Below are 13,536 nucleotides of genomic sequence, written 5' to 3'. Positions count from 1 at the left end.
AGAAGAGAAGACTCAGGAAAAAAAGGTACTAAACTGTCACTGGGCCAGTACCCCTCTTGTCACTGGGGTGGTACCCTCAAGGGTACATCTTCAGTACCTTCAGTTAGGGAACATATTTGCACCATATTCTTCTGAATTTATATTTTTTAAGCTGTATTGAATTCACACACCCCACCTTGCCTCCATATATTTTTTATATTTTTCATTTTATCGTTCTGTTTTTAAACATTAGACTATAAAAAGGTATAAATGCATACATTTCCCCTAGGAACAAAAATTTAAGGTGCACAATTGGGCCTTAAAATCAGTGTTGCACCTTAGAAGGTGCATTTACATTGTTTGTACCTTGATGAATGAAAAATGTACCTGCACAGAAGAGAAAAGTGGTAGAGAAGAGAAGAGAAGAGACGTCAAGAAACGTGAAGAGAAGAGAAGAGACGTGAAGAGAAGAGAAGAGAAGAGAAGAGAAGAGAAGAGAAGAGAAGAGAAGAGAAAGGAGGTATAGGAGAAGAGAATTCTCAGAAAAAAAGGTAATAAACTGTCACTGGGCCAGTACCCCTCTTGTCACTGGGGTGGTACCCTCAAGGCTATATCTTCAGTACCTTTAATCAGGGAACATATTTGCACCATATTCTTCTAAATTTATATTTTTTTTAAGCTGTATTGAGTTCACACACCCTGTCTTGTTCCCAGATATTAAATTATATTGCTCTGTTTTCAAATATTAGGCCACGAAAAGGTATAAATGCATACCTTTCCCCTGGGAACTAAAACTGAAGGTACACAATTGTACCTTAAAATCATGGTTGTACCTTTGAGGGTACATTTGCATTGTTTATACCTTGACAAATTAAAATGTACCTGCACAAAAGAGAAAGGAGATAGATAAGGGGTAGATAAGGGGTAGAGAAGAGAAGAGAAGAGAAGAGAAGAGAAGAGAAGAGAAGAGAAGAGAAGAGAAGAGAAGGTACAAGGGCAGAAGTATCAGGTTACAGAGTGCGTGCTTGCTAATCGATCCTTACACGACTCAATCATACCACATCTCACATTTAGAGAGGGATTAGCACAAGAAAAAAATAACATGGAACAATCACTTGTCCACTGTAATGTAATCCTGTCCAGCTACCTCTAATTGTAATACAAAAGGGTCATATAGCATTACCGGTGTTCAACACAGCAAAACAAAAAGGTATGGCCCGAGGCCAACGTTAATCTAAAACACCCCTTTTAAGAGCATCTTAAATTATAATCATTTAAAAGAGGTGAAAGTTGGGCTCAAAGTCGAGGCGCTGCCTTCAAAAATACATGAATCATAAAGCAGTAAAAAGGTGCAGCACTTGCTCCATATAAAAATATTACAATGCCGCAATCAACAGTGTTTTGAACAGCTGTTAAGCGAGTGCCGCACCATTTTTCTGCTTTATAAGTCCTAAACCTTTCAATTCAACTATAAACCATGCAAGTTTGTTGGGCCTCGCTCATTGTCGGCCAGAGGAAGTGGCAAAATGATGTGATATTGTGGTGTTCTGCAAGTTTACAGCACTATCGCCAGCTAGAGCTCTATCTCCCACCTTAATGTCCTTGCCAAAGAGGTTGGCATAGAAGCATAGCCAGTTTCTGGAGATGTAGAGTCGGCCTTGCAGGAGGATGTCGCGCAGCAAAGCGCAGGAGTACACTGAAAGACAGAAAGCAGAAGGAGGGCGCTTAGCAAGTGATCAAAGCACATGACATCAAGTAAAACGTTCAAGTGAGAGTTATGAGAATAACCTCAGCTGCTGCTCATAGCCTTGGGTGAAACATTTGTGGTGGAGTGAGATCAGCTTTCAAAACATCAGATCTAGCTCTTCGATATAGTTAAGCATCTTAACTATTATATGAGAGTCAAGCTGAACAGTGAGACGTTATCAAAAATAAACAAAAGAAATACCAGAGGCCTGCTGGCTACATTATTCACATACTTCTTAACATTGCAGTAGTGGCTTTGGTTACATTGGTTGTCTACAGCCTGGTCTGAGGAACTTTAAGTGCTGTTTTGAGCCTTATGTGTAGTGTTTTAATGCCTAAAAACAGCATACAACCAAAAACAGTACCACAAAAAACTGAAATATACTCCTACACTGATTAAAACAACTAAACAACAAACACAATGTTGACGTCATATCAAACCTCCATTTGAGAATACAATCTGTACTTTACTTTGCGTGAACATTTAACGATGAATGGTCTGATAGAAATGGCTCAAAATGACTCGCATTACATTAACATACACTAAAATTGAGAAGGTGTATGGATGTTTTTGCCTCTTCCTATAAAGTTACCATTTGTTAAGACAAATGCTTTTGAGCTCCTAATAGAAATAACAAAAGCAAATTCTCCTATATTAGTTAAAAAAGTTGAACAGCAAACAATGTTCCTGCAATATCAACATCTTCAACATTTTCAGCTGACCTTTACATTGCGTGAACATTCAACATGAATGAACTGACCAATAGAAATGGCCCTCGTACATGGAAGAACATTTTTGTTCTTTTTACATAAACATACATTAGAATTAAGAATGTGTATGAATGTTTTTGCCTCCTCCTATAAAGTTACCTAGTATATATATATATATATATATATATATATATATATATATACACACATACTCTTACTTTGGCTAGCAGAGCTGAACACCAAATTTAATGTTACTTTCATATCATACTACTTTCATATATACTCCTATATTAGCTAAAACAAGTAAATAATAAACATAATACTGCTGTCATAGCAAACCTGCATGTGAAAATGGCAGCTGCTCTTTGCACTCCGTACATTAACATACATTAAAGTTAAGAATGTTTCTATCTTCTCCTAAAACGTTACCATTTCTTACAAAAATGAAGAGAATGAAAATTGCGTCATTGAACAAACCGACAACTTACCCTTCATGAGGATCTCCTCTTTGGGCACATTCTGAAATAGTTTGTGGTACTGCGAGTTGTACTTGCTGACGGTCTGTGAAGAGGAAGTAGTAGAAGGTAGAGAGATGAGCTCCTGCCCACAGTTCCCCTGCAGCCTGCTTTTCTCTCGGAGAGGACGCGAGCTCTGCACCAAACTCAGCATGCTGACACAACACTAACGCTCCACACGCCCCGAGCCGATCCTCTCTCGAGTGTGTGTGCGTGTGTCAGACTGTTACAGGTAATCGGTATCTCTCTGCTCTGTCTCAGGCCCAACCGCGCTCTCTTTTTGTTGCTGTGAACCAATCCCGTCTTCTCTTACTTTGGTTTCACAAGAGTCACTTCAACAACTCTCTCTCTCTCTCTCTCTCTCTCTCTCTCTTTCCTGGTCTGCTACAGACCTGCTGCAGCCTCCCACTGCACCTTAGCGGAAAAAAAAAAGCTTGCAAGCTTGCACACTACCCACACCAAGGCTCACACTAGTGCTTCCTGCTGCCTCACACTCTAGTGATGCGCACTACTGCTTTTTTCAACAATATTCATAATCTAAATGGGCTGAGCCAGCCGGCAGGGTGCTCTGTTAATGATTAACCCTGCTGTTGCTCAACTGATGTGCGACTTTTCCATATTTTATGTATACCACAGCTTTACGAGTGGTAATCATCAAGGTCAATTTCACATTTTAGGTTAGAGGTCTTACAACACTTTTTTCTCCCTGGCCTTGACCCATGTTTTAATTGTTTCCTGAGCACACTACTGTGCAACAGCAGGCCCAGTGAATCACCCTCCTTCTCATGACTCAAATTCATATGATCTTCAATAATAATTAGTCGGCTGACATAAACTTTTTTTTTGTTTTGTTGGGTTGGGGCAAAATGCTATTTTTGCAGTAGGTTGAGGTCCAAAAAGACAAAACAATATACAAATAAAGAGGGTATGTTGGGTTCAAATTGAGGAAATGTATTTTCCAACATTCCACTATGTTTTGTTACCAAAATGCTTCATAAATACAATTTTAATAAGAAAATAAAAATCTGTTTAATCACTTATATATATATATATATATATATATATATATATATATATATATATATATATATATATATATATATATATATATATGTACACACGTGTAAATATATATATATGATTAAACTGATTTTATATATATATATATATATATATATATATACATATACACACACACACACACATATGTATATATATATATATATATATATACACATAAAGGCAACAGGCATTTTCAAATGATGACAAAAAACAGAAAAACAACAAGAATGGCGATGCAAGGTTTTCTTCCGACAACAATATATATATATATATATATATATATATATATATATATATATATATAAAATGTTATGAACACAGGCTAAATCGAACGTCCTCACAGGCCAACTTTGGGCAGGCCTACTTACGGCTGAACAATTTGGGCAAAATATCTAACACTGTGACTGCTAGTTAAATTATTTTCTATAAAATGAGGCCTGTTTTTTGGCAAGAAGACCAGCATATCCAGCTGAACACCATCTGAACATAGTGTGCCAGACTGCCAGTTAGTCGTGGTGGTGACGTCACAGCACATGGGTGTTTGGTTGCTTCTGATTGGTCTAACTCATCTATAGGCAGTTCACAAACTCCAGGGTTAAATTAAGTTATATTTTCTTACTTAAAGCTTGTTATGACAACGTTGTTGATCATATATATTATGGTAAATATTGCAGTTCTTATAATTTATAAATTGCACTTCTGATGGCATAAACTTTCAACATATTTTCCTGATCAACAGGTAAACATTTTCTAGCTACAGGTTCATAATTTACACTTGATGTGTGATACTCACCGAGCCCCTGTAACATTTCTTTACATCCTCGTAAGACAGATCATCTATCAGTTGAACCCTAAGAAAAGAGAAGTGACAGTTGAAACATGATTACAACATGACTACCCTTTTCTCGGTCTAATATTACACCCGATAACACACCAAAATAAATGATATGGATGAACCTGTTTTGAAGGGCTCACTTGGTGAGTTAGTACAGTTCCTGCATTTTATAACAGATCAATGTTTTACAGGTTTACACGCCCATGAGACGGCTGAAAGGCACTTCTGAAGCATAAAGAGACTGAGTTGAGTTCAGCAGTTCTACCGCTGCCATTTAACCAATCACAGTACAGAAAATGGTTGTGAACATCTGAGATGGGGATGTGATGTGGCAGATTTGTTTATTATCTGATTCTGAATAAAGGACTTGGGCAAGATGCAGTGACAGACAGACTTATCAACCTTTAGCTGAATTCCTGACAGTCAGTACACAGACACACACATGCTTGCATTACCCAAGAAAAAGAGGAAAGAATGTCTAAATACACTCATTAGAGTGCACCACTGTAGGGCTGTCACTGATTTTATTAGTAAAGGATCATCTACCAATTTTTGTGACGAAGAATCAAAGTTCTAAAAAAATATCAAGCAATAACGGACAACTGAACAATAAAAAGACTTGCATGTTTAAAAAAAATCTAAATATGTTATTGGAAAAAGATTTTAGCAAAAGAAGCTTTTTAAAATATTTCTTAAAAAAAGTAGGTGACAAAAAATGCATATATCAAAAAGACCACTAGGATCATTCAGAAGTTTCAAATCACTTCTCAAAATTTTGGAATTAATGGGCCTCTTTCTCAGACTCTTCTTAAGAAGAATTTTTTTCTTAACACCCACGTTTTACGAAGATTCTGACATTCACCAGTGTTTTCTTATTTGGGATTTGTTCTTAGGTAAGAACAGAATCTACAAACTCAGGAGCACAAAGGTGAGAACAGTTCTGCGCTTTAAGAACACGTCATGAATCTGACATAGACTTTTTCTTAGGACCTTTCTCAAGAACACATTTAAGAAAAAACTTTATGGAAAGTTTAAAGATATTGCTGAATGAGGCCAATTGTTTTCAATACCGTTTTCCAACAATCTGGATGCAGATAAATTTATAAATATGATTCTAATTTGTTAGTCTCGCTGCAGATGAAGAGAATGCTGTATAACAAGACATTTAAATAATACTTTAAACAAAGTTAAACTAATATTCTGAATTCATTATATTTTAAAAGTTGGGATCAAATCTCAAGGCAGAAAACTGTAAAATTAATATACATAGATACTCACAGTATGTTACTTATCATTTAATGACTTTAAAACGTTAGAATAAAATATCTAAATTAACTTTTGGTGTACAGTTTGTAATATTTAAATCCATAATGTATAAGTTATTAGCTATTTTCGTATAATATATATATAATATATGATATGTATATATGATATGAAAAATGTAGCATTGTCATGATACCATAATTTTTATTTTGAAAACTATAATATATGCAGTATCACAATGCAAAAAGTTAACAACACTCACACTGTCTGAACAACAAATGTTTATTGGATTCAGAGAAAAATGTTCTTCCATCATGTTTTTTTTTACTTCAATGACCTTTTTACTCAGTCGAAAACTCTTCGAAATAAATAACTGAAAGTACTGAAGGTGCTGAACTTAAGGGTATTGAACTGTTTGCAAACCTGCTCCACTGAAAAGGTAATGAACTTTTGATACTTTGTGCTACTCTATATGCATTTTCATCAGGCATATAATTATTGCTGATTTATTGCAAAGGTAAATTTTAATTGATGCAATTTAAATCAAATAACTGAATTTAATTGAGTAGTCACAACAGCACTAATATTATCCAAAAATACTCTCAGACAACTCAGAGTTACACAATTTCTGCCATGACAATTTCATAGTACGGCATCTTGTAAGATGGAGCTGTACAGGATGAACAGTGATACATTTATAAATACAGTTCCACTTATTAATTAGATGCACTCATGACACTGAGGCACAGATGGCTATTAAGTACTGGTGTCATGCTCAGTTTAATTTGAGGAGAAAATAATAAAAAAGGTGTGCCGAGTCACGTTTTATGATGCTAAGCATTTTAGTTCACACACGTATTTGGAGGCTGCTGACCCAGAGTACAGAACTGTTCAATGAGATGTGCACAAACATCATAAACATATTCAGAGCTGAATAACTTAAGACAGACTCTACCTTGCAATAAACACAGAGCCTGCAAGCCCTGGATATCTGCTGAGGATGGAAAAATTGAACCCCCTCTCAAAGCACTGGGGGAGAGACATTTTCCCTCGGATCCTTAATGGTATTGGATTTCTTCTGGACGTCATCAGTCATTCTGTCCACGCTCGCACACACACACACACACACACACACACACACACACATCTCTCCATAGCCCCTCAGAGAGGACTAAGAGGACAGGAGTTCCTGGCAGCAGGCCAAGAGCAGGGACAGCGTGTCTATTGCCTCACAGAGAGTGTATCACTGTCTGTCACTGTCGTCCTCTCTATACGACCTTACTTTTGCTGACAGGAAGCAAGTGCAGGTGGCAAGGTCCTGCTCCATTACTCATACTCCTTCAGCAGTCTAACGCAGCCCTTCACCAACACTCTCACACAGTCATACAGAAAGGTTCGGGTGCCTCTGAGTAAATTACACGTTTCGTTGATTTATTAAGTGAAAATAAGTGAACACATCCTCTACAGACAACACACTTAATCAAATATGAAATGTGGCCTGTGCAAAAGATATATATTTATACTCTTTTATTTTTTCCTGTACATTAAACTCAGTAAATAACTAGAAATTATACACTAAAATTTGATCTGACAAAACCTGATTTACCTTGTTTGGCTGGACTATTTTGTTTTGTTCTGCTCCTAAAGTCTTAAACTCGCATCAAAAGGAATCTTATACAGTAATGTAAGCATTAACCAAACAGAAACCACATTTCCAGAAGGACGAATAATTAACTGCTTTCTCAAAATCAAAAGAACTGAAGCACTTAGCGATTGAAATGCATTGCAGACATACTTTGCACTTAAGCTTTTGTTATCCATCAACTAAAATTAGAAATGAATGCTGCTGTGTGAAACCAATCCTCGTATACTGGTATGGAAAATATATCACCCAGCACTAGTAATTATATGGAATTACATGTCTTCTCATTTTGGCCTGTATGTATGTATTCACATCTCTTTTTATACCTTTAATTTTATTTTTTTCCTTCTATGTGTCATTTTTTCTCTTGATTGTTTACACCTGATCATTTCATGTGTCTTGAATGTCAGAATTACAAGCAGATAGAGATTACCCACATTAAAATGCAGGTGTAAATGCATCCAAGACACATTTAAAACAGATCCATTTACAATCGCTCAAACCATATTTGGCATTTTGAACCAGATGTTATACAAGTTTAAATGCGTATGTCTTTTCAACCCACATTCGACAACCAATACCCCTCCTAGTACAGTGACAGAGCCACACTCCGCTGTTCGCCATAGGGGGGTTAGACATCCTCTGCACTGCCACCATTAAAAAGGTGTCAATGCTCCTTCCCTTAAGTTTACCTCTTGAATTTCTCCTCTGAGTTTAACTCAGTAGCCTTCAGTGGCCCGAGCTAGTTAAAATTAAGTGCCAGTTTGGTTAACCCTTACTTCTCATCATCATCCTTCACTGTCTTGCTACAATACATTAGGTTTTAACGCAGGTGTCCATGACCGTGATAAATAATACAAGAGTTTAGACAAATAGTCATCTTTTTGAAAAAACAGCGTAAAGTCAGTGTAAGCAAATGAGTAACACCATGGAAAATTATAATTTTCAAATAGAAAAGGAAAAATGAGAAACGTCACAGGGGATTGGTTGTTGTATATGAGCTGACATGCGCATTAGGTACCACACAGCAACTGAATATCAGTCTGACTGAAAGCTGGACAATAATGTGCTGGCAAAGACTTTTGAGAGAACCTTGAATGCCACAGAAAACAAACAAATGGACTCTTGACCAAATTAAGTCTCACCAGGTTACATGAAACAACCAGGTGTGAACAGAGTCTTAACAAACTAATTAGCTTTATTTAGCTAGCTAGCTAGCTGAATTAATGAATCAATCAATAAATGAACCAACAAATCTGATGAAACTGAGTCTTCTCAGTTTATTAGAAGTGTTTTTTAAAAACATAACACCATCATAAATCAGGGAGAGAGACGTATTCTTCAGCAGTGTGTGTGTGTGTGTACTATATCTCATGGGCTTCAAGGTAGCATCCCAAAGCGTAGAAGCATATGCTCAAGGGTTTCCCTCATGAGAGAGCATACTGGATATATGAACCCTGCTCACCCACAGATAAGGGTGCTGAAATACTCCATCAGTTTTGACACATCACGGATATGTTGTTTCTAGTCCTTCATCGAAGGAGGAAAAAATGCCTGAATGCTTGACCTCTGTAGCACAGCCATCTGCAACTCTAAATTTGGTGGCAAAGAAGTCCTCTGTTTCTGAGACTGAGGTCTGGTGTGGTTTCCTGAGTGCTGAGTGGGACTGAGTGGGGTGGAAAAATTTAAGCACTATTCAAGCAGGACTTGTGTGACCCAGGCTGGTTGTGTAATGTAATTTATAAGGGAGTTGACGTGCAGAGTGGCATGGGATAAAGTCTCTGTCCAATCAACACAGACAACCTGGTCATGTCATTTTTATGTAGCACTAACAACATGGCGCCTGACCGTGTCTATCAGCAGGTCTGGTTATTATATTACTGTGAGGGAAATCTGAATAGGACCACTAATACTGAGGGAGCTCCAGGTTCAGCTAATTACAGAAGGTAATTCTATTCAGAATGATCACTATTCAGCAAGCCAACTTGGAAAGCCTGTGCCAGTCTTCAGTCTGGGCTGGAAGGCAGTGCGACACTGTGTGCAGCTTTTGGGAATACAGACTCTCTCTGTAATGTAGTGCTGAGGCAGCAGGGTCACATGCTCTCTATGAACAGTCAATGCCTTGGGTGCAGAGCCAAGCCTACAGAGAGATGGCTTCCTTCTCTCCTGAACATGACTGCAGCTTCTGACTCAGAGGACAGGATTTGGTGGCTGGGGAAGGGCACACATACAGGGCGGGTGCTGGGACTACAAATGAACTGCTGGGACAGTGGCTGGTAAAAATGGAATATCAGGTGGTGCCGTAAGGTAAAAGGTAAAAATGAGAGGCAGTAATCTGTAAAGTAATATTACTGTCAAGCTCACAAATGCAGTCCTAGATTATTTAAAGATAAATATTTGCGTCAATAATTTTGACAGTGACAAATTCTGGTGTTACATTTTTTTTCCATTTTCCAGAAAAAATCATGCACTTTTAACTACAGTATTTCAGTTACAAACAATCATACAATTACATAACATAACATAAATTAATTTAAAAAGGCAACATTACAAGACCAGACACTGAAAACAAACTCTTCACAAATTCACACTAAAGATTTACAGTCGTGTGAAGAAGAACATCCCATGAAATATTTATCTTTTTTTGACATATAGTCAAAGTATTTGATCTATAGACATATACAGTATTTGATCTTGAGTTAAGTAGTATATATATATATATATATATAAACGCTATGTAAATAAATTGAGAACTGTTGAAAAGTATGTATCCCTGGCTTCAGTAAAGGGTACAGTAAATAATCAGTGAACTGCCCATTCCTCCATGCAGAATTCTTTCAACTGTGCAATGTTTGAGGGATCTTTTTTTATTTATACCCCATTTCAAACCACCTTGCCCACCACAGCATTTCAAAGGGATTCAGATTTAAGCTTTGACTAGGCCTTTCCATAACCCTCAATTTCTTCCTTTTGAGCCATTCCTTGGTGGATTAACTTGTATGTTTGGGATCATTATCCTACTGAAAGGTCCACTTTTTCAGTTGAAAGTTTTTTTTTTAACAGATGATTTCACATTCTTCTCCTCAAGCATTCTCTGGTATAAAAGAGAATTCATAAACGATTCTGTGATTGCAAGTTGATCAGGCCCTGAGGCAGCAATGCTGCCCAAACCAAAACATTTCCACCACCATGCTTTGCAGTTGGTATGAGGTTCTTCTGATCAAATGCAGTCTTTGATTTTCACAAAACATGGTACCTCGGCCATGGTGTCTCGTCTGTGCGTAGTACATTGTTCTAGAAGTCCTGGTCCTCGCCTAGAAATTCATTCGCAAACTTGAGTCTTGTCCCAGTGTTTTTATTTTTAGACAGCAAAGGCTTCCTCCTGGTGCACCTCCCATGTAGGTCAAATTTGTGCAGTCTTTTTCTAATGGCAGATGCATGCACTTTGATATCAACAAGGCCAAGAGCTACCTGCAGATCTTTTGATGAAATTTTAGAGTTCGTAGAGACGTCTTTTAGTATCGTATCGTCTGCTCCTGGGCTGCTGGGGCGGCTTGGCCTGGACAAGTTGGAAATGGTTTTAAATCTTCTCCATTTGTAGAAGGTGTTCCAGACTCAGACTTTCTGAATGCCTCAGACACTTAGATACCACACACTTCAATAACAAAGAGCAAACCAGACTCAATATCTAAGGTTTAAATAAGACAATTTCCTCCAAGACGTTCTCTAATGGTGTTCTAATCATTAGCACCTGATCAGGTGCACCTGATTTTAATTTGACATGTTTGAAGTAGTGATTTATGTAGCAGTGTACTCACTTTTTCCACATTAAAAAAACTGCATCTGTTTTTATCAATTACATAAAGCATGACAAATATTTTACCTCTAAGTATTAGTATAAGACTTACATAGATATTTAAACTTCAAATATGTTGAAAAACTTTTCATGGCGTGTACTCACTTCTTCACATGACTGTATATTCAGGTATAAAGGTTCTTTCTCAAGCTTAACAATTAAATCTAGTGATAAGCAAAACACGAACAATAAAGCAATAAAAAAAGTGTTTTCACAGCATTTACAACAACAATCGCATAAGCAGCATCTTACAGAGATAATCTTGCAGTGGTAGCAAGGGACTCTGCCTGTTGTTCTATAAATAGGCACTGCAACTCGAGTCCCATGATACAGTGAAACGAGGTTATTGAAAAACATCAATTCTCTTCCAGGACACTTTCATCCAGTGTTGCTTTATTGATACCCAGGCTACAAGCTTTCGTTTTACTAGACAATACAGCATTATATAAGACATTAACCGCAACTAGAAAGTAATTGCTATTCAGCAATTAATTAGAAAGTAATTTCCTGACACTGGCGAGCTTGTTCTTTTGGCTACATGACCGCTGTCTAATCCATTGGCCTCTGCACTTGTTTGTGGCCGGCTGGCAGTGACAGTGGACTAGTTCTGGCCTGGCCAAAGATGTGGAGAGTTACCAAAGAGGCAGAGTGTTTGTATGCCCCAGGCTGCAGAGCTGTACAGAACGCTAGCTGAGAACCAAAACGTACCAAAAGCTAGAAAGGAAATCCGTCCCTGAAGCAGTGAACAAAGGGCCTACTGTCAATAATTCATCTGGAGCCAAGTAGAAAGGGCCAAAGAGCATCAAACTAGCACATTTACAGGCGAAACAGGATCCAGCCCTGTAAAGTAAGATACAGCACAAACCTGGCCTGCCATCAGCTTCCACAGCGTAAACTGAGACAGCAAAACTGCTTTAGAAGCTCTAACAAAGACCTATAATATTTCATTGTTGTACTAGTTTGATTATTATTGCTATTTTAAAAAAGCTACTTTGTCATTAACATTATTTACTGAATAATACGGTGCTTTATGGTATTAAATTATGGTATAAATTTAACTCATAGTACCACTTATCTATTGAAGAAAGATGGAAGGATACGAAAACTTCACCAGGGCCATACCCTACATTTTTTATGTATTTAGATTCAGATCCACTTATGACATTCGAGTGCGTTTATTTATCAAATCTTCATTTCACATAACTGTTTTCCAACCTCTGTTAATCCTGAAGACTTAAAAAGGTTGTTTTTGTTAGAGTACCTTTAAGATTGATGATTTACAGGGTGATTCAAAAAGATCCATCCAATTTCAAAATGATTTATTTTACTTGTAAATCATTACAGAACAATGCAGTAAATTGTAAATGGTTTAAGTGAGCATAAAGTTTATTATGTAAAGTGCTCAGTATGAACCTCCTCCAGCTGTACGGACAACATCAACGCCATAGTCAAATTCATCCCCTATTCGATTGAGCATGTTAGGCGTCACTGCACTCACGGCTCTTTCGGTGCGATTTCGGAGATCATCCAGTGTTTTGGAACCAGCGATGAACGCTCTGAGCTGTTGGAGGTTCACTGCCAACGAAAATCATGTAGCACAGCTATGACGGATTCACTCTTATTGAAGTGGAGAACGCAGAACGCTTTCTGCTCAGGGGTCTCCATCTCCTTGCAGACTGAAGGGAGCCATCTTCTGGTGACAGTCAGAAACTCTGTGACCCCCTCTTTCAATTGGTATGTGATTGGTTCCTAGGCGCCTCACGGTTGTAAAAATATGGCGCTTTGAAATCGGATGAATCTTTTTGAATCACCCTGTATAAATGATCTCTGTCCTGATTGGCTGCCTCATATTGTTCCTCATTCAAAAAGCAGTCCAGGCTGAAACACTCATAACTTTTATGTGAACTATCAGGGCTGAACTGCTATA

At 37.6% G+C, this 13,536-nt stretch overlaps 1 protein-coding gene across 2 annotated transcripts in view; it reads right to left on the bottom strand.

Moving 5' to 3' along the window:
• The window catches only part of gramd2aa (GRAM domain containing 2Aa), a 44,558-nt gene that overhangs the window by 11,607 nt on the left and 19,415 nt on the right, over positions 1-13,536 (bottom strand). For both annotated transcript variants that reach the window (XM_036586802.1, XM_036586801.1), the window contains exons 3-5: positions 4,807-4,864; positions 2,925-2,997; positions 1,572-1,675 (exon numbers count right to left, since the gene is read on the bottom strand). In XM_036586802.1, the coding sequence (XP_036442695.1) occupies positions 1,572-1,675; positions 2,925-2,997; positions 4,807-4,864 (235 nt within the window). The remainder of the gene's footprint in view (positions 1-1,571; positions 1,676-2,924; positions 2,998-4,806; positions 4,865-13,536) is intronic.

Source organism: Colossoma macropomum, unplaced genomic scaffold, assembly GCF_904425465.1.
Source record: "Colossoma macropomum unplaced genomic scaffold, Colossoma_macropomum, whole genome shotgun sequence".
NCBI lineage: Eukaryota > Metazoa > Chordata > Actinopteri > Characiformes > Serrasalmidae > Colossoma > Colossoma macropomum.
This window is presented reverse-complemented; position numbering and strand designations above follow the sequence as displayed.